At 44.5% G+C, this 21,189-nt stretch overlaps 1 protein-coding gene across 1 annotated transcript in view; it reads right to left on the bottom strand.

Moving 5' to 3' along the window:
* Window positions 1–8,178, bottom strand: part of CCN4 (cellular communication network factor 4) — a 34,681-nt gene extending 26,503 nt beyond the window's left edge. The window contains exon 1 of the mRNA XM_009088241.4: window positions 7,970–8,178. Within this exon, the coding sequence (XP_009086489.1) occupies window positions 7,970–8,017 (48 nt within the window). The 5' untranslated portion in view covers window positions 8,018–8,178. The remainder of the gene's footprint in view (window positions 1–7,969) is intronic.
* Between the last annotated feature and the right edge of the window lie 13,011 nt (window positions 8,179–21,189).

The raw sequence follows: 21,189 nt of genomic DNA, 5'->3' as shown, positions 1-21,189 counted from the left end.
ATGTGGAAATAAAACTCAGAGAAAGGAGCCAAATGAATTTGCCCTCATTGTCTTACTTCAGTGTTTATCAGCCCACACACAGATGCTGTGGTTATGATCCAGTCCTGTAAGTCCAAGATCTTGCAGGAAATATTGCCACCAGTGCTTATCAATAAATCACCTTCTGAATGGTCAAATTAGTTAATGAACCCTGGCCATTTTCCTAATTATTGTTTTCCAGCCTCTCTTTTCCCCCTCATTAAAATGCACCCAAAGAGTTTTATCATGTAATCCATTTGCAGATTCTTAGCACTGGCTGCAGTTTTTGTGGTTTGGTCCTTCCTTGCTGAACAGCTAAAGTGACCCAGTCTCAAGCCCAGGAACTGGTAGCCTGGGGGCAGCCAGGAACATGTGCCAGCCATTCAGAGGAGAATTTAATTCTCCCCGTGTGGATTTCAATGTCCCTGCCTCCTTATCAGCCCAGATACAGAGTTCCCTTTGTCACAGCTGATACAAGTTGGTGACCATAAACGTGAGCTGTAGCCTGCTTGGTCATCACATGCACCCAGGAATATACTGGTGGTCTGGAAAAAAACAGAAAGGAGGATTTGCAGGTCCAAAACCTCAGATACAGAGTGACCTCATGTACCTACAGCTCTGAGAATACCAAGGACACATCAGGCATGGCAGTGGTGATGGCACAGGGGTGTAGAGCACAGCCAGGACCTGCCATGGGATACTCATGGCACTTTCTGGGGAAGTTCCCAGTCTCTCTGCAGAGCCCTGGAATATTTTTGTTCACCCAGTGCAAGAAGGCTAGTCCCTGCATGGATAAAACAAGTCCACCAGAGTAATTGCTTTGGGTGGTTATTGTTGTTCCTAAAAGGCATTAAATTGTATTTCAGCAAAGCTTTGCTCCACTTCTTACTCTATATTCTTCTTTTCACAGGCCAAGGATATGATGTGGAGAAGAGGAAACTTCAGCAAGAGGAAAAAAACAACCCTCTACCCGTCCTGCCGTCACTTATAACTCAAAAAGCTTCAGTAAGAAAACAACAAAAAGAAAAGCCTGATCATAGTGTGAAAAACTGATGGGGCATGGAAAGAATCAAAACCTTTAAGCCACTCAGAAATTTAAATGTGAGTTGCCTTTACAAATCCTAGAAAAGGGAGAGTGTAACAGTTCACACAGCTACAAATTATTGCTACCTTCTAATGAAAATAAAATCAAACTTTTAATAATGATAGTCAGTGAGTCATTCAGGGCAATTTTGGTCAAAGCTGTGAAGCCTCTGTGGGCTGCACTGTTCCTGGTGGCATACAGCTAATTTTCTGTCAGGCATTGGACAGAATTAAAAAACTGGTTACTACTCCTGCCTTTGCTGTGTTCTTTTCCTTGTATACAGATATTGCAAGGGTGCAAGGAGTAATGAGTTTAAACTGAAGGAGGATTTGGATTAGACATAAGGAAGATTTTTGGAAGGGTGGTTAAACACTGGCACTGGTTGCCCAGAAAGTTGGTGGGTGCTCTATCCCTGAAAACACTGATGGCCAGGCTGGAGGGCTCTGAGCAGCCTGGTTGAGTTGAAGATGCCCCTGCTCATTGCAGCAGGGTTGGACCTTTAAAAGTCCTGTCCAACCCAAACCATTCTATAATTCTATGACTACACATGATATTTACATATTTCTGAATCTAATGTAAATACTGAGTCAAGCCACGCAATTGCATGTTAGAGATGTAATACTAAAACCAATCCATCATATTTAATTCCAAGGCTTTCACTGGAGATTGTTTCAATGTGTTTGGAAGGGAAAGGGCAAGTTTACTTTAAGATGATTAAGAGTTTGTTTCATGCTGGACCAAGAGATCTTGCTGCATCTTCCCATCACCAAGCATGAGATATTTTTCCAAGGAAGTCCTGTGAATTTGCAATGCAAGCTCATAGGATAAGGTCCTTTTGCAGTGCTGGAATTGCTCTGTGACAGCAAAGGCTTAACTGTGCAGGTGTCAAGCAACATCAGGGTCCAGGTGACTCAGAACCCTCCGTGGATGAGCCCACAATTATTTCTGCAAATACCTCTCAGGTTTCCTTTTGGGCTCATTGCTCACCATCCTGGATTTCATGAAACTTGGCCTTCCAACTTGCTCATCTCTTGTTTGCTTTATAGGTTAAGTGGAACGACAGACCCAGACTAATAAAACAGAAGAACAACGTGGGAGCTATTGAGAAAGAGAAGAGGAACTGAGATGACCACAGAGTCCTGGAATGCATTACCAACCCAAGTATTAGAAATTCATTATTTGCGTAGTGCCACAAAGTTCAGTTTAAGTGCTATCTTCTTCCACAGCTATTTCAGCCTAAAGGCTCTCCTTTCCTTCCCCAACCACAATATTTATTTGTGGGACAGAGTCAGTGGCTGGCACCCACAGAGGTAAAAATGCTTTTTTTCCCTTTTGCTTTCCCCCACACCTTTCCCAGATGCAAGGATTACAAAGCCCAGCAACAGTCTATGAGAAAATGCAAGGCATTAAAAGGACTCTGGAAGCTTCACCCAGTATTCCAGAACACACATAATGTTTCAGTATGGATGCAAATATAGAACAAAGCACTGGCAGAGGTACATCCCAAAGCTGGGAGACCACCAGGCTGTAGAAGAACCTGTGATCCTCACCCATAGCTAGGAAACTCAGAGGAGCCCTGGAGAATACCTGTACAGAGCTTCTGAAGAAGAAGTCAGAGTCCCTTGACCCTGCAAATTACAGATGTGTAATTTTTACACATCTGTAAAAATCTCATCTGTGCTCTCCTGCAGCAATGGGGAGCTGAAGAGAACTCACCCCAGGGTGCAGCAAGCCCTGGGTGCCACAACACGTGAGGAGGGAATGATGGGGAAGCTGAGTGCTGGAAGTCCAGTCCAACTTGGACATCAGAACAGAGAAAGGAAACAAATGGGAGCATTTCTTTGGGCCTCTCAACTACCAGTCAATGTTTCTACTCAACAGAAAGGGAAAATTGTGCTTTTAAGATAGGGGCCATAAGAATGAGAATGCTTGATCTATATCACATGAAAGCAAAGGGGGAAGCAGGAGGAATAAACTAATCCAGGATACCTACCCAAACCTCCTACTGACAAACGTGAAAGACTGAGTAAAATCTCACTTTGCTTTCTGGCCCACACCATGAGACACTGTCAGGTTCAATATTCAAATGTATCTTCAGCTGAAGCTGTGGGTGTCCAGTTTTGCCAGTCCACAGCTGCCAAGGTTCACATACATTTCTTGGGTTTATAAACAGCTTCAATTCCACTCAGGCATGAGGGCCAGGGCTGTCCAGACAGGAATGCTCAAGACCCCTCTGGGACACTGAGACATCCAAAAGGAGCAGTTCTCAGAGAGCTGAGCCCTGGCAAAATGTTAGAGCAACTCTTAACATCCTCACATGGGAGCCCAGAGCTTCTGAGGAACAAGGATAAATGTCCCATATGGGTATAGAGGACTTCTGAAATTTTTCAGCCTAGCACCTGGGGAAGGCAGGAGAAACTAAACATGCATGAGTCCTTGAAAGGACAGACACACAGAATCACCACAGAAATCTCACATTTTTGCTAAAACCATAACAATCATTTTTAATAATGCCTTCTCCTGGAGGAGGCTCCCCTGAGGGCAGGACTGCTGCAGTGTGGAAAGGGGACAGGACCTGTCCTAGGGAACATAAACAGGCACAGCTGTGAGGAGGGTGAGGAAACCAATCCCTGTCCACAGCTCTGTTGTGATTGATGCTGGGAAAGATATTGTTTCACACTATCAAAGCAAATCCAGACACTTCCAGGAGAAATTATGAAAGAAAATGCATCAGGTCCTACTTCTCTTAGCAGAAATTCTATGTGTGTGTGTGTGTGTGTGTGTACTTGGAATATATCTTCATCAGAAACAGACTTGGGTGTGGGCCTCTGATCCATGCAGAACATTCAGTGCTACCTTCAGGATGTTGCCTTAGCAATGATTTCACTCTGCAAGTGGATGTGTGAGGGGGGTCTGCCAAATGAAAGATCAGCTTTGGGAAGGCCCTGTGCACAGTACAGCCATACCCATGGGAGCTCTGTCTGCAAGCTCCAAGCCTCAAGATGTTAAATCCATAAATCCATAAATTTCCATAGCTGAATCTTCAGCTGCTGTGACCAGAGCAATTTTAATTGTCATCTATAATTTATGGAAGTGTAGGATAAGAGCCCTTCTACAGAGAAGTGTATCCAGTCTACCTCTGGGAACCAGATGTTGCCAAGCAAGAAGGAATAGTGGGAAGGTTAGAAGGACAAGGCACAGCAATTTTGAACCTGTGCTGCCTGAGATTATCTGTGCATCATTAGCCATGGTACAAACCAGGAGCATTCTGTCAAGAAGTATTTAACAAGGGAAGCTCAGCTCACCCTCCATGGAGAGCCATGGGATTTTTGCAGGGAAGAATAAAGGTGTGATTTTTTTTCTTTTCTTTGTATTTTTGTTTTGCTTTGTTTTGGTTTTATGTTTATGTTTGGTGAAAATATGGTTTTCCTGGAAGACCCCAAAGAAATTTTAATTTTTTTACCTGCTACCAAATCCAAATATCTTAAACATTAAATTCTTGGTTTTATATCTGTAAGATAAATCTCATAAAAGAAGGAAAAATAACACATTGTGGCTCTTAACACACAGCTTGAGGCAGCCCTGAGCCTGGGTCATTATCAGCTACTATGTAGTGAAATAGGTGTCCACAAATGAGATGGTGCCAAATAAAACCATTTTTGAGCATCTCTCTCCTTCTTCCCACTCAGCAAAGCCAAAAGCATTGTGTTTGTGTACCATGACTGCCAACACATCAGATAAATCCATACCTGCTAGTAGATGTGATATAGAACAACTTGATTCTTTTTTTTTCTTTCTCTGTTTGAGAAGTCTTCAGGTTGGCATTCATCCTATTATTTTTTATTTTAGATTGTCAGATCCACACACCACCCATTCTTCCACTTCAAATGTTTTAGAAACCTCTAATGCTGTTCTTCCTACATAAACTCCTTTACTAATTTTCTACAAAGTGCAGAATAGTTTCTCTAATCATCACTCTGGTTTAGGACATTTAGTCCTTTCTGAATAAGAGGTCTCACACTTCTGAGTCATCAGGACTAGAGATTGAAGATGCTGGCTCTGACTCCTCAATGTGCCACACTGAAAGGAGCCAACACATCCAGTTCTAAAGTCCTTGCTGCAAAAATGACTCAGGCACTGAGGAATCTCAGCCTGGTTGAAGGGATTTCAGCTCCCATGGTCTCTGTCCTTATATCTATATTAAAAAAACAAATAAACAAAAAACCCCCCAAAGTATTTCAAGAAAATTTTCAAAACTTATGCCTAAAATTCCAGCTATGTTCCGTTATTTTTTTCTTCACAAGCCCATCACCTGTGCAATTTTGCCCTAATAAAAACCCCTGTTGATAAAATTCTTTAAGAAGTGAATAACTGCTTGTAATTGTTTCAAACAGTAGCAGGAGATGCGGAACCTGAGAGCTGACTTCTGAAATGCCTTTGAGACCTGCCTGACCTTCCTATATTATCTCTTCTGCCTTTCTCCCTGGAAAAATATTGTATCTAACCCAGAGAGTCAATCCTCTTCTTTCCCAGTGGAACATCTTTTTCTGTCCATAGTTCTTCCTATATGGGAAGAGTGACAAGCCTCCAGGGAGACCACAGGGCTTTGCACAATGTGCACAGTGACCTGCCTGGTGCCACCACTCCATGGATGTCTCTGCAGAGTTAAAAAGATCTTTATTACTGTTGTGATTCTGCCAGCAAAGACAAAAATCTGTGGATGATGAGTTGGGACAGTGATGGAGCTTTACCAGGACTCATTTGTTATGACTCTCATGACTTACTAAAATATCTCATGAGCAGGGTGTCCATGCCAGCTAAGTATTCACAATATCCCAAAATAATTGCAATATTCCTTGTTTCTTCATACAGAACCCTTAATCAGACCCAAGTAAGGATTCTCTGCTCCCAAAGTCCTTTCAATACTACATAGAGGAGTCCTCCCAGTTGCTCTGCCCACCCCCTCTCACTGATCTGTGCTGTACACTTTTTTCATCCCTGTTTCCCCACTCCCTTGTATATGACAAACAGAAACCTGCTTTCCTCAGCCTGCCAACCCCCCATCACATCCCAGCTCAGGCATGGAGAGGGTCCAGAGAAAGCCACTTCATCACTGGAGAGAAATTATCTCCACTCAGTGGTTTCCAAGTTCCAAGCCCATGGGTGTGTTCAGGAGGTGACAGTGTCCCCACACGCTCCAAGGAGCAGCTTCACCTGCACTGTTCAACGGACAGCCTGAGCTGGAACTGTTGAGACCCTGGAGACTTTTTAGGCTATTTTTTTAAACTGTTTTGAACTCTTTTCAGATACTCTTTAGACCAAACATGCTGCTAGCAGTATCTGGATTGCATTCACTTGCCTACATCCTCAGCAAGAGCATGTGCCTGCATGCACTCACAGAGATTTTCATGCCACAGCAGGTTTTTCACAAGAATCTTTGATACCAAGGGAACCCAGGACAACCACTGCTCAACTTACAAGGCTTGCACAGATGTCTTCTAGTGACAGGGTTTGGGGGACAGGGAGAACCTCCCTCCTTTGATTTTCTTCCTTGCTGAACAAAAATCAGCTGTGGTAAGAACCAGCTTCCCTCAGGACTGCGAGAGGTGCAGCTTGCTTGTCGTCGGTTTTGTGGTGTGTTTTATTTTACAGAAGACACCCTGTTATCAGCATCCACGTAGGACTTATCTCTGTGCCATCTGCTGTCACCCAGGTGTGCTGCTTTCCTGGCTTAGAGTCTCGCTGCATCTCACAAAACACGAGCCAGCCCCTGATGCCCGCAGCCCTGCCACGCAAATCCCCTGTGCGGAGCAGCTGCTGTCACCCCGCTCCGGGCACAGGGATGCTCAGACACCGCTGACACGTGTCTGGCTCCGGGAACAGCCCACCCCGAGCAGGGGAGCCCAAACGGGTCTCTGACATCCCTAACTCGCTCCCTGGGTCCCCGAGGCTCCCCGAGCCCCGAGTGCAGCGCTGGCTCCGGGGATGGGGGCCGGGATCGCTCACCCTCCGAGGACAGGCGCTGCTCCTCCCACCGGACCCTCAGCAGCCCACGGCTGCTCTCAGCCCAGCCTCCCGCCCGGGAATTCCACCCGAGCTGCTGCGAGCACCGGGAAAGGCAAAGCAAAACTCCGGCACCTTTGGGAAACGAGCGGCTTCCCCGGACCGACTTTTCCAAAGAGGAGAATGAAAGCCGCTGCTGCTGCTGCGGGAGCTCCAGGACATCGGGAGGGGATCAGACCCTGCTCCCGAGGCAGCGGCGGGAGCGGCTCCACCTGCGGGAGCGGCCGGCGGCGCCTCCGGGACCCGATCCCGGTCCCGATCCTGATCCCGATCCCGATCCCGATCCCGGTCACGGTCCCGGTCCCGGTTCCGTCACGGCTTCGCCCCGTCCCGGTACCGGGGCTGCCTCGGTCCCGGCGCTCCTGGGCACCGCCCGTAGGGAACCTGCCTTTTCCCCTCCACACCGGTCCCTGACAGTCTCAGCCGTGCTGCTCCGGGCAGCAATGGGGAATCTCCTCATCCTTCTTCTGCTCCATGGCACAAATAGTAACACACAGAAAAAAACCCTACAGTTTTCTGTGCTGATCCACCTGCATGCTGAGAAGACCTCAACTCTGAGACACTTCTGCATCCTTTCCTTTCCTATTTCCTTTCCCCTTTCCTTTCCTCTTTCCTTTCTTTTCCTCTTTTCTTTCCCCTTTCCTTTCCCCTCAGCTCACCTTTCCCTTCCTGCTCCCACACATCCCCAAATCTCTCCAGTGCCCTCCATCCCAGACGCAGCACACCCCGCTCTCCCAGCCCACCCTGCATTAAATCCCAGTGTGTTTGCAGAAGGCAGCTCTCCCCGGCTGTTTCCAAACTCACCTGCAAAATGCTGCTTGCTGCTAGAATCCAGGGCAAAAGCCACCTCATCCCTGGAAGCCGGGATTAAATACATTTGATTGAACCCAGATTTAGAGCCGTTTTGAACAAAAACACCACTTTGGGGAATGCAGAGCAATCCTGAACTGGCTACCCAGCCTAGGCACTCTGCCTTTTTCTCTTGGCTCTTTGGGGATTTTATTAAAGACAGACCTGACGTCACGGTGAAGGACAAGCCCTGCATTTTTCCTCTGGAGAAACTTTTCCTGCCTTCACTTCTTCATTTTTGTGTGTGGTGTTGTCCCACCTCCTGAATTTCAGTGCATCGCCGTGAGCCAAAGGGCTCTTAAAGGGGAAGCTGCAGCGCCGGGGTCCAACACGCTGCGATTTTAGCTCAGCTCCGAAAGGCTCAGGGCTAATCCCTCACGCTGCTGAAGGCGTTCAGACTCTGGCAGTGTAGCTGGTACAGCAAGAACCATTTGATCTGGCTTTACTGGTTACAGTCAATGACATGACACGTATACAATTATTCACAGATGTTTGATGCATTTGATTTTTTAAAAGAGTGACTTCATTTGAAGAGCAAAAGGACATTTGTCCTGCACACCCTATGGGAAGCAGTCTGACAACTCCTTTGGGACTCCTCTCTTTACAGAGCAGCCCCAGATCACACGATCCCCTGCCATGCCTCACATCCCCTCCATGATTTCAGTGTTTAGGAGTGTGCATCAGCCCTATTACACTTCTACCCTGTGTCAGCAGTGGGCATGACAAATACTGTCCAGGTACGTGGCAGTGCAAACCCCACCCTGAACTCAAACCTCACCCTAAACTCTCTGATCACCTGTATCCCTGCTAATGTATGCCCTGATTTTAGCTGAGAAATGTCTGATGCATTTCTCTCCTTTTACTTAGGCACAGGTATAGGCTTTCCCCCAACCATTCTAAATCTGTATTTGAAAGAATTTGAAGTCTCTAAAATTCTTCTTTAAACTAAAATAGAATATTATAAGGAAAACGAGTGCTAGCAAAGGGAAGGAAAACCCTGTTAGACAGCTTCACAGGTCTTAAATGCAAGAGTTTTTTCATGGGCTAAAGTAAGTGTCAAGCTAAATTTAAAAGTAGGCAAGCCTTTCTTCCTGATGTCACAGGCTAGGCAGTGATGGGTGTGTGAATCACTCTGATGGCCAAACTAGAACTAGGATGTTTCCTTAACTTCTGCTCTGCTTTGGTTACCACCTGGAACTCAGGTGTGCCAGGCTGGATTGGGATGAGCCACTCCCAGCCCCTCATCCTGTGCAGCCATCCAACATAAGAAGAATGTGGAGCTGTTGGAGTGCGTCCAGAGGAGGCCACTAAGATGATCAGAGGGATGGGATACATCTCCTGTGAGGAAGGGCTGAGAGAGTTGGAGCTGTTCCACCTGGAGAAGGTACCAAGACCTCATAGCACCTTCCAGGACATAAATGGGTTCCAAGAGAGCAGGGGAGGGTCCTTTGGCCTTCTTGTACTGAGTGGACAAGGAAAAATATCTTTATGTTGAAAGAGGCTAGATTTAGATTAGATATTAGGAAGAAATCCTTCCCTGTGAGAATCATGAGAAACTGGAACAAGTTCTCCTGAGAAACCATGAATTCCTCGTTCCTGAAAATGTTCAAGACCAGGGTCTCTGGTCTTGGGTGGGGCTCTGAGCAACCTGGTCTGTTGGAAGATGTCCCTGCCTGCATAAGGGGGGTTGGAACTAGCTGACCTGTAAATTCCCTTCCTACCCAAACTATCCTGTGGTTCTACCCCAGCCCTGCTGGGTGTCTGGTGCTGTGTGGGGTTTGCCCTGCAGATTTGGCACAGCTGAGTGCTCAAGGCTGGGGCTGACAATGTGTGGTGAGAAATCTGCTCCAGTGACTTCTGGTCACGCAGCAGCTTCTACCCCTCCATGCTGTATGACAGGACATGGGCAGAGTAATGGTTTCACACCAGCTGGACCGGGGAGCTCTAAAAGATCAGTTTGTTTGTCTGGACAGACAGCTGCTCTGGGAGATGATTCAAACAGAATTAAATCAAACTGAAGCAAGTTCCACAAGCTGTCTTCTTCCTCCAGCAACTTCACCCCTACCACAGCCCCTTCCCAGGACTCACAGCCCTGAAGAGCAGGCTCAGGATTATGTTTTCTGTCAGGTTCCTCCAGAACTATGTCTATTCTCCCTCCTCTATGTCCTCTCAATTTTTCCTCACTTCCTCCTCTGTTTGTTCATTTCAGCTTTTTCTATTTCAATATTTCTCTCACCCTGCTGTCACCAGCACATCTTTCCTTGTACACTCTTGATATTCTGCAGGGGAACATAGCACAAACCCTGAAATCTTGGTGTCACCCAGGTGATGTTCACCTGCATGTGGACACTACTGAGTGCCAGACTTTGGGGTCCAAACCTCTAACACTTTGTGAAGAGAAAGTAGCATTTTGAGAGTTCAGTTCCTCTGACCTAGGTGAAAAGGCCTCTTTTTTTAAAAAAAGTGAAACTATTTGGGTTAGCCTAGGGTAAAAGGCTCAGATGTAAATCTGATAGCTAATATTTCATACAAACTGTGATTGCTGGCTTGGAGATAAAGGAGCCACGATAGCAAGTCTAGCAAAAATAACTTTCCAAATGGAGGAGGAACAAAAGTTCAAAGCTCATGTGGTATCAGACTATAACATGAAGGGAAAGAGCACTTTAGAAATGACATAAATATGGCATTGTGTTGGCTTGGGTTTTTTCCCAAAAAACATTTGGTTATCTCCCACTCTTTGACTATTTCCCCAGTGTATTTCATTGCCTCAGCAAATTCCTTAGCAAATGCTGTGGTCAAGTGTGTCAGCAAGGATGAAGTACTGAGATGTGGACATCTGGCTGTTTGAAGCTCCACAGCCCAACTCAGCTGGCTCGTGAGAGCTTGTCCTGTGATCAAAAAGCAGACACTCTGGATGAGACAGGGCTCAAGGGCTGGCCCTGCAGCCCCAGGGCAGGGGTGCTGGGACACCCAGGGGCCTGAGCAGCCTTCTGATGGTGATTCCTGTGTGGGTATGGCACACTGGAACACTTACAGGTGTGTCTGGGTGTAATGGTATTTCCTTAAATCCCAATGACAGGGACATTTTGGCTCTTGAGCTCTTTGACAGCAGGAGCCCAAACCTGGGCTTCTATGAGCTCTCAGGTCCCTTGAAGGATGACAGTGCTAAAAGAGATCACTGCAGTCCTGTGTCACCCTGGCTTGATCCTGGGGAGTCTTGTACTGACCCCAGTAAATAAAGGCTCTAAAGACACTTCTCTGTCTAATTCAAAGACTTCAATTTAAGATCTTCAAATGATGGAAAATCCACTTCATGTTTTGATGACTTCAGTTACATTCACTATTAAACATTTGTGCCATATTTCAGTCTGAGTTTGCCGGTTTCATCTTTCTGCCAATGTCTGCTTGGCTGATGAGAATTCAGCACTTTCTTCCAGCATATAAATATGCAAAGGTTCCATAAATCACTGCTGACTCTTTTTAATAAAACCAGGAAGCCACATTGCTTTTAATTCTCAGTGTTAAATTGTTCTTTGGGAACTTGAATGCAATAGTTTTATGATTTTTACCTCTTTACCTTTCCATGGACATTATATTTGCACATGGCACTATCCATCACTCTACAGCCATCCACAGTGAGCAGGAAGCAGGCAGCATGTCCCAGTTCAAGCTAGCTCTGATTCTGTCAGGCTAATGCTTTAATATCACTTCCTCAATACATCCCTTATGCCACTCAGCCACATAAGCAGGTTTCTTGACTTCATTTTACAGTCTTAGAACAAATAAACTGGGAAATAGATTGATTTATTTTATGCTGTTTGATTTGTCTGACACTTTCACTGAAGGCTGTAGCCAGCCAAAGAATACAGGGACTACTAAGAACAGAGAGCTCAGGGAGGCTGGGTGCTGTTTTCTCTTGCAAATGCATGGCAGGAATAGCTCCTTGTCTGTAGCTGATTTCCTTAGTAAATAGGTGAGGGTGAAATCAGAGACTACCTACAAGTCCACAAAAAAAAATAAAAAAAAAAAAAAAAGAAGAACACCTAACACCTTGGACTTTCCTGACTCATTAAAGGTAAAGGTGAGTCATGAATTTAGCTTTTAAATGAGCCAAACCACTAGCTTCCTATCAGGGTGCTTTTTATTCTGCTTTTCTCTGTGATGAAGGTGACATCTTCAATCAGCGGAAAGACTGGGATTTAGGAAGCACATACCGGAATGGAAAGGGTGGAAAAGGAGGTGAAGGAATCAAACTGCACCATCAATTATTGTTGTTTGTTGACACTACTTTTGTGGTAGGAGGGAGAGTTACATCAGCCTGGGCCTTTGAAATATGAAAGAAGCTTTACAAACCAGAGCATGTAAACCTCTGCTTTAGCTGACTCTTGATAATATCGAGCACCTGAACACTCAGCCAGCCCCACTTCAGCACAGGTGAATATCCCATTTTCAGAGCTGCTGGCCTTTGCAGATGAGACCTGACACCTGAGTGAAAGAAGCTGCAATACTGCAGACTCACTCTTTTGCTGTCTAAAGAGTCTTTCCAAAGAAGAAGATGGACAGGAATCACACTGTGGGTACAGAGCTGGGTGCTCCTTTGCTGCTGCTCAGCCTCGTGTCCCCCTGATACAGTGATGCAAAAGGGACCAGGAGCTAAGGGGGTAAATCCAGCACTGAATTCCCCAGTCCTTTAGAAGATGCCAAATGAAGGGATTTACCTTGGAATGTTACTCAGCCCAGGTTTCCATTACTGAGCATGCATGCACCATGCTGTGTGGCTTGAACTCCTTGTGCCAGAATATTTGTGAGGCTGATCCTACACCCAGCTGCTAAACAGAAAATCAGCTGGTCCAGGCAAACCATCCTGGCTGTCAGCACTCCAGCACCAACTGGTCATTTCTCCAAGGAGCTGGTGTAAATCAGCTCCACTGATTTAGGTGAGGCAGCAGCCAAGTCCAATAAATGGAACATTCAATATTTAATTCATTCATGCAGCCAAAATAATTTATTCCCACCATTTGAGCAGGACTGTTGCCTTTGAGGAGACATGACTGTGGTTTCATTCCTCATAAATAAAGTCATATTTATTAGGACAGGTCTTCAGCTGGTGTCAATCTGTGTGACTCTGATTTCAGCAGTACTAATCTGGCTGACAGCATCTGAGCTATTCACTGTAAGCAAAAATGTACATGCACTAATGACAGTAGCTAAGAAACAAGTCATTAAAATACTCTAGTTTCCCATATAAAAGATTATAGAACTTTATATCACTTTTCAAATCTGTGTTATATTAGGTTTTCAGTTACTGATGACAGCAACATTGTATTTTCTTCACTGCCCTCAATAGCAATGTCCTCACTACTGTGTTCATCCATTCATAAACTCTCATCATTTCATGATGGGCATTTATGTGGGCAAAACACACACTCTGATGGTTTTGAACCACTACCAGGCATTTGTAACAGCAACAAGAGTACCCTAGGGTATCCAGTGTTGTTCCTGAGTAATTGTCTTAATATCTGCACTCAAATCCCCACCAATTACTTAACTAAAGCTTTCAAATGGAACTTTGAATAAAAATTAATAACAACAATTTTGAAAAAATCAAACACAAAACCATCACACCAAGCTCTAAAAATAATTAATGACCAAAATGAACAGGCCATAAAGCATGAAGAAACTGCCAGAAACACAAACTCCTAATAATTTCTTGCTGTAGAAAAGTAGTCTTATGGAAAGAAATATTTACATAATGTTTAACAGCAATTAAAAGAATTTGGCTTAATAATACATATTGAGTTTGAGCCTCAGCTGGTTTAAGTATGGAGTACTTGGAGTTACATTGATTTGTGGCATTCATGGCAATGCATTATTCATAAATATTAGTTCAACTATTTGAACAAATGCAGGAAGTGCAGGAGAGGAATTAATCTTTGGGTTTGCCTCCTGCAGATGCTTTTCTTGTTGCCCATTAAAAGAGAGGAAAATATATAGGCTAAAAAGCTATGAAAGCATGAAGAATCCTAACAAATATTTTGTTAGGACACACATTCCTGAAATTCAGCAACATTGTGCCATTTCTGAAATGGCACAGCTTTCTCTCTTTATAGGTTTGTCAGCTTCATTATCATGGTCTCCTGGACAAGCAATTTCATTACATGCTCCAAAAAATGATGTCACCCACTGCAGAAAATATCCACATGCTGGCAATTCTATTCTCTAGATCAGTGACCACAGAACAGCAAAACTGCCCATTAATCTGGCCCTTTTTTTATTTCTACTAGTGCTGCAATATTCTGCTGTCTATGGGATTGGCTACATGAGGAGGGAAATCTCCTCTGTTCTCCTGGAAATTCTATTCTAGGGAAGAATAGATTTTGGACTTTTCAGTCACACACTGAGGCTTCCTAGCTGTGTAGCTATGCCTGTGAATTTCCAAGATTGGGTTAGATTACACATATATTTGATTGGGAAAAAACCCAACCAAGCAAGCCCATGAAATGTCCTTAAATGTGCAAAAAGTATATGAAGTCTATAAAACAGAACCATCTCCTGTCTGAGATGACCTTGTCTTTTTGTTGGAAACCAGGTCTGGTCTTCCAGCCTAAGTGTTGTTTTTAAAATATTTTTTAATAAATGCAGACAAATCATTCTGTTTTCTTATTTAAATAAATAATAATGAAACCTCCTGAGACATTTAGAAAAGTTATGAATAAATTCCCAAGAGATCAAACTTGCCTGAAACATGAAATATTTGAGAACCAAATATTTTCCCTCCATAGCCCAAATATCCAAATTCTGCATTCTAACTCTGGTAACATTTTATTCAAAGTTTCCTGTGGCATTTGGTTAGTAAACGTTTTCCTTTCAACAGAGCTGCTTTCAGTCTGTGTTTCCTGGGGAAGTGGATCTTATGCAATCACTTTGTACTCGTTCATGTCTGTCTGTCTGTGTGCCTTTGCAGTCATTTTTGAGCCTTCTGGGCAAAACCAACCCAAATTATGTCAGAAAGATGGGAATCTCACTGGTGATGGCATCCCTGCACTTTGTGAGAGGAGGCACAGAGGGAGATTAGAGAGGCCACTGGGGTATCACACTTTTGGGAAAAGTGAGGGGTTTATTCACACACTATTAGAGCCAGAGAAGCAACACAGCTGAGGCCTGTCAGTCTGCAGGAAAACACCTTCAGCTGGAGTTTGCAGTCAGCCACCAGACACAAATCTGTGGGGAACGTGGCTTTTATTGATGCAATGCTCACAAAACACTGCTGCTTTAGGCACACATGGCCCATGTGCTCTCAGGTTCTCATATTTTTATTTTTAAATTCCTGCAAGCAGAACCCTACACTTCCTCTTCTCCCACCTCATGCCAATATTTGTTCTTAATTTGATCTTGGTTATAAAAGCAAAAGAGTTGAAAACAAAGTTATCCATTTTCAGACTACTACCTTAGGAAGTAAAATATTCCAAATTCCTGCCTGGATGCCTTCAAAGTGCAAAGATACAGTCACTTTCCAGTAGATATAGAGTGGTTCTGTCTCAAGAAGATGAATAAATTGAGGGTGTGATGATATGAGTTCTTTTAGATCTCTTCTCAGCAGAAGGAGGTCTAAAAGGAGAACATTCAGAATATACACATTTTTATTACCATGGATAATTGTATTTGAAGCATTTAAAAATGTGACAATGAAGATAATAAACTACTTTTCCATGCCCTGGAAGGTGTTCACCACAATATCTGCTGTCATTCAATGTCAGTTTTACAAAATTGGGAGCATTATGAGTTTGTCTCCTAATTTTATTTGGTCACTGTTGTCAACATAACAAACCCAATGCAGAGAAGGGAACCAGGGCACAGGAGGTGATGTATCACTCTGGGGTGCCAGAGCAGAACCACTGCCCTAAGCTCTGATCCTTGTGATCACTTCTACTTCTTTCCATCCCTGCCTAGTGTGCTAAAACTTTCCACCTTCTCCTGGTCTGAGGGCACCACACACAGTGACCACTGTTTCCCTCTGGACTTATTTATTCTCCCTCTTCTCCTCTCACCCTTTTGGAGCAGAGGACATGATACAGACTTGTATTCAACCTGAGGGAAAGGAGAAGGTCAGGCTGCATCAAAGCACTGACCCCACATGCTCAGGGAAAAGGTTGGTGCAGTTATGTCTGCCTTGGTCCAGCAAATGTTTTTCTTCTTCATCAAGTGAAAACAGGATCTACTGGGTTCTGGCAGTACTTCTTTCCCTTGAATATGGCTTTGGTCCATCTCCCTTTAATCTCACCTGAATTTTTGAGTCCCTGAGGAATGGCTGGGCTGCACATATTCAGCCAGGACAGGCTTCCAAAGAGAAACTTGGACAAGGAAGATGTACTGTGGGACACTATGTGAGACCTCATAGGGGATCCACAACATTGTGCTTCTTAGGCTGCATTAATTATCCTTGGGTTTAAGCACCAGAAAAATATCCAGAGGGAAAAGCCTGTAGCTCTCTTATTGAGCAAAAATTGTGGCCAGCATGGTGTCTGGTGTTTGTCTGTTTGGTTTTTTATTTTTCCCCAAGAAAATCACTCTTTTCTTTGCACAGTGGGGAATGTTGTCTTCATCTTCTGTCACCTCCCAAAGGAAACTCAGAATGAAAAATATCTGACCCATCTGAGGCTTGAAACAGTTGCTGAGATTACAAGTAAGGTGAACAAGTTAGGAGAACCTTCATGTGTTAAAAACCTCTTGGCATTGTTTATTCACCATGAGCTGGGTCAGGGCCCTTGAAATGTGCCCAGGGAAAGTGTCCACATAGGTGATGGAGAGGCCTGGCTTCCATCAGGGTACCAGTGATGGAGCACAGCCCTGGCACAGCCCCTCCTCAGGTGGGAGCCATCACAGCCTCTCTCCTGCCTCAGGACTGCAGAGTTTTTGGAGCAGGGAAGGATACAGGCTGAGAGCAGGGCCAAGTCCTGAGCCTTGAGGGGGCTGACTCCAGAGATCAAGAGGAAAAATGGGAGGGACAGGGAAACAAGAGAACACATCTGAGTGCACAGTCAGAGAGCTGGAAGAGACCAAAGGGTTCCTCTCATGCCTCCCCTGCCCCAAGGCACAGCCTGCATTAACTAAACTCTTACTGAGAGATGCTTGTCTAACCTTGTCTGTGGGGAGCACAGCCCCTTCCCTCTAATTTCTCTGCAGTGACCTGTTCCAAACCTTCTCCTCAGAGAGTTAAGCCCAATCTCTACCTGAAATCTCTCTTGCTGCAGTGTAGGTCCACTGCTTCTTGGGCACACTGGAAAAAGAAAATCTTTTCTTTGATCTTCATTGCAGAATTTCATGAGTTTAAAGACAACATACATAAATCCACTGCAGCCTTCTGCCTTGTCCTTTGAGGTGCCCCAAACAGGGCTAGCTCTGGGACTATATCAGTTTCTCAAGGTCTGGATTGAAGGCACTTGAGACAGTAGTTCATGTTTGGACTCAGGAGTTTCTTGTTTCTTATCAGTGCTACAACCCCACAACCATCAGTTCTGCAGCCTTTCATTAACAAGGCACAAAATGGCTACTATCTCTTGTTACAAGGTCTTTTAAGGCTAAACTATCCAATTAAGAAATTACACCGAGATTATTTTCACTTTTAACCCAATAACTGATCACTCAAGCCTGCAGTGTGGACTTTTCTGTCCAATTACAAAACACCAACCAGACCCATGAAGAAGAAGGTAAAGAACAACCTGTCTCTACCTTAAAACCTCCATCTTGCTTCATATCTATTTCTGTATTCTAAAACCCCAAACTCCAAGTTTTCCACCTTGTGATATCATACACTTCTAACCAACTACACACCCATAATCCCAGGGTTATCAATTAATTTTGGAAGCCTTCTCCACATCCTCAGGACAATTGCAGTGTTCTCTTGTGGGTCTGTGCCTTTAAGCACAGAAAGTTCAAAATTCTCAGCATCCAGGGTTCCAACAGGACTAGACAGAAAACCACTCTTTAATTTTCCTAGAGTTCACTTCCCACTTCCTTCTTCATGACCTAGACTGTTTCTGCAGGAAGGCACCTATTCCCACTGTAGTGGCTGCTCCCTCTGAGATCAATGACTACCAAGCCAAAACAGACCTCACCTGTACAGCCACAACCCTGTTGGTCACATCTGGGACACCCAGTCTGGTCACCACTGCAGTGGAAGAGGGAGCATGTCTGCAACAACACTTAAATTATTGAAATGATAATTTCAATAATTCCATAATTATTATGGAAATGATAAGAAATCTGCAGGGATAAAATGGTTGAAAAAAGTACAAAATCTCAGCATCAGCAGCCATCCTAATGTATGCCCTAGCAGGACAAGCAACCTGCAGGGCTTTGCTTCTCCCCATCTCTGTACTTCTGCTGTGCTAGATTCCATATGATAAATACAAACCAGGTTAATGCACCCTTGGAGAAAATAACCACCCACGTCAGTGTGGTTGATAGAGCTGAGGAGCCTGAGGCAGCTCCATGCCTGCTGCTCTCCTCAATGCCTTTATGAAATAATTCCTTCACAGGGTCTCCATGGGATCTTTTATTTTCAAACCTAGATTTGCATCATCAGCAGATGTAGCCCTTATGTGCTTCAGTTCCAGGCAGATGTTGAAAGACCCCAGCCAACATTCCAAAGCCCCACTCCAGCTTTTCCTCCAGGACAAGAGGGCAGCACAAATAACCCCTGCTGAAGATAGCCATGGACACTGCAGGATGGAATCTGGGTTAGATTGCAAATTCACTTGAGCAAATTTCATATGGCAAAAGCCTTCCTACAGTCCAGGTGAAATCACACCACAGCAACTTCATCTTCTTTTACAGTACATGCCCTATCTCCCATACCTTCAAGATCTGTCACGTTTGGTGTTCTTTTAATCCTGATTTGATTTTCAGTGTTCCAAAATGGTCTGTTTCACCTGTTTCAATATTTTTTCTAGGTGTTGACAATATGCAGATTAGTTGATAATTGCCTAGCTCTTCCCTTTCCTTCAGAACATCAGACCCATATCTGCCCTTTTCTCTCCCTCCTGGGTCTCACATATGCTTCAAGGGAGTGACTAGCCAGTTTTGCAATTTGAATCAAAACAAACAAACAAAAAAAAATCTGTATTTTTAATGAAATCCCTTAACCTGCCTGCTGACAGCTGAATTGCTCCTCCCCCCTCACTGGTATTACCATGTTAGGTACAGGCTCATTGCAGTTTTGGTGAAGGCTGAAAGGTGAAAGGCATTAACCACTTCAGCACTCCAGGCATTGTCAGCTGTTCTTCCTCACTAAGTGAAGGACCAGCTTCTTCCTTCATCTTCCTCCTTCTGCTGAAATACTAGTAAGAAGCTCTTTTCTATCTTTCACATCCCTTGCTAGTTGTGTTTAATTTTGTGCTTTGACCTTTATGATTTTGTCCCTATATGCACGAGCAATTCTTTTATAGGCATCTTTAATAAACTGATCTAGCTTCCACTTCTTGCATGTCCTCATAGAGCATTTGTCTGATGCCTGGAATTGCCAGTTCATACCAGTGTAAGTGTGATTCACCTCCAAGATGGGGACTGGGGGAAACCAGGATCCTCTACTAAATAACTTCCTACAGGATGAGGTTGCTAAGAAGAAATTCTGGGATCATCTCTTCTGTGAGTAAAGACAAACCTCAGTATTGCACTGGATTGAGAAGCAGGTGCCTAAGAAAGAGTTGGCAGAAAGTGACAACCCTCTGACATCAAATGGCAGAAAGTGTCAACCCTCTGTATTCAATTAGAGACGTCTCTTTGGAAACTGAGGCATTGGAATTTTGGAGAGAAATAGGATATTCAGTGGTCTCAAACTCACATCCCTGTGCATGAATCCTCTCCCATGTTTTCTTAAAATTTTGCTCCTTTGCTCAGAATGGCGACACATCCTCACTCACAAGCCCAAATCTGGCATTTCTTGTGTCCCCTGCCCTGGGAGATGCAAGTACTTGCTGAGGAGTAGCTGTTTCCACTGTGCGTTCCTGTGGAGGAGCGTGGTGAAGAAAGTGCTGGAGTAAATTATCTGCTGTTTGAATTATTGTCATGAGTGCTAAAACAGATGTTTCTTATGCATGAACTTTTCATGATCTTGGGCTGCAGGCTGGCGGGATAATCAAATATTATTACAGCATGGAACAAGGAGTTGTAATGGGCATATAAATCCCAAATCTAGCTCCCAATGATATAGTTTTTTCCACAGCTTATCCCTTAACCACACACGTGCTTGTTCTTGCACATCCAGCAGCATTTTCTGTACCAATTCGTAGCTGGAAGTGAGACTTTTGGCAAATTATTTGGAAAACTCCATAAAATGTATACTCCTGCTTCCTCAGCTAATGCTAAGCTCAGTGCCATTCAGTGTGCTCGAGGTCTCTGGAAGGTTCTTGGGCATGAATGTTTCTGTTGCCTTGTCCCAGGTGAGAATGTCTATTCTTACACCTACCATTAGCATGCCCCGGGCTTTGCAGGAGAAAATGCATCAAAGCCCTTTGCAATGCCCCAGGGACACAGAGCAGCTATAAAGCAAGCTAAAGCAGTTAATTGCTCTGCTTCCCCAAAGCAGCATAAAGGAGTTGGAGCTCCCTGGAGAATCCAGCATTTAGAGAGTAGTTTCTGTTGTATGAAAGGCACAACCCTTAAAATCATAGACATAATGCTCAAAGGGATTTTAGATCACACAGTCCAAGTTTACCCACTGGGGTGGGCTCAAGGTAAGAGGCAGGTTACAGCTGCTGATGTTTGCTTACACCTTTTTATGAACTGGAGGTGTTCCTACAATGTGTGTCTGGAGACAGCTTTGTGCCTGCCCGTGCAGATGGCCGAGCTCTCAGAAGAGATTTGCACACCAGATCCTCAGCCTGCTCTCTCTGTTTGCTGTGCAGTTTTCATGCCTACTGTGGAGCATCTGACAGGAACCAGCACTGGACACAGCAGCAGAACTCTCCTCTTCCAGCAGTCCCAGGCACGTGAACCTGGATTCAGACTTGTCACCTTGTGGAAGATTGTGACCCTGTGACCCTGCATTTGGGATCCAGGCCAAGCCTTCCTCCAGCTGCACTGCTGGCAGTGCTGCCCCATTGAGAGCTGCCTTTCCAGTGAGCTTGAGTACATGTAGCAGAGCTGAATATCCCTGACATTCTGCACATGTTGAT

This window comes from Serinus canaria, chromosome 2, assembly GCF_022539315.1.
Source record: "Serinus canaria isolate serCan28SL12 chromosome 2, serCan2020, whole genome shotgun sequence".
Taxonomy (NCBI): Eukaryota; Metazoa; Chordata; class Aves; order Passeriformes; family Fringillidae; genus Serinus; species Serinus canaria.
This window is presented reverse-complemented; position numbering and strand designations above follow the sequence as displayed.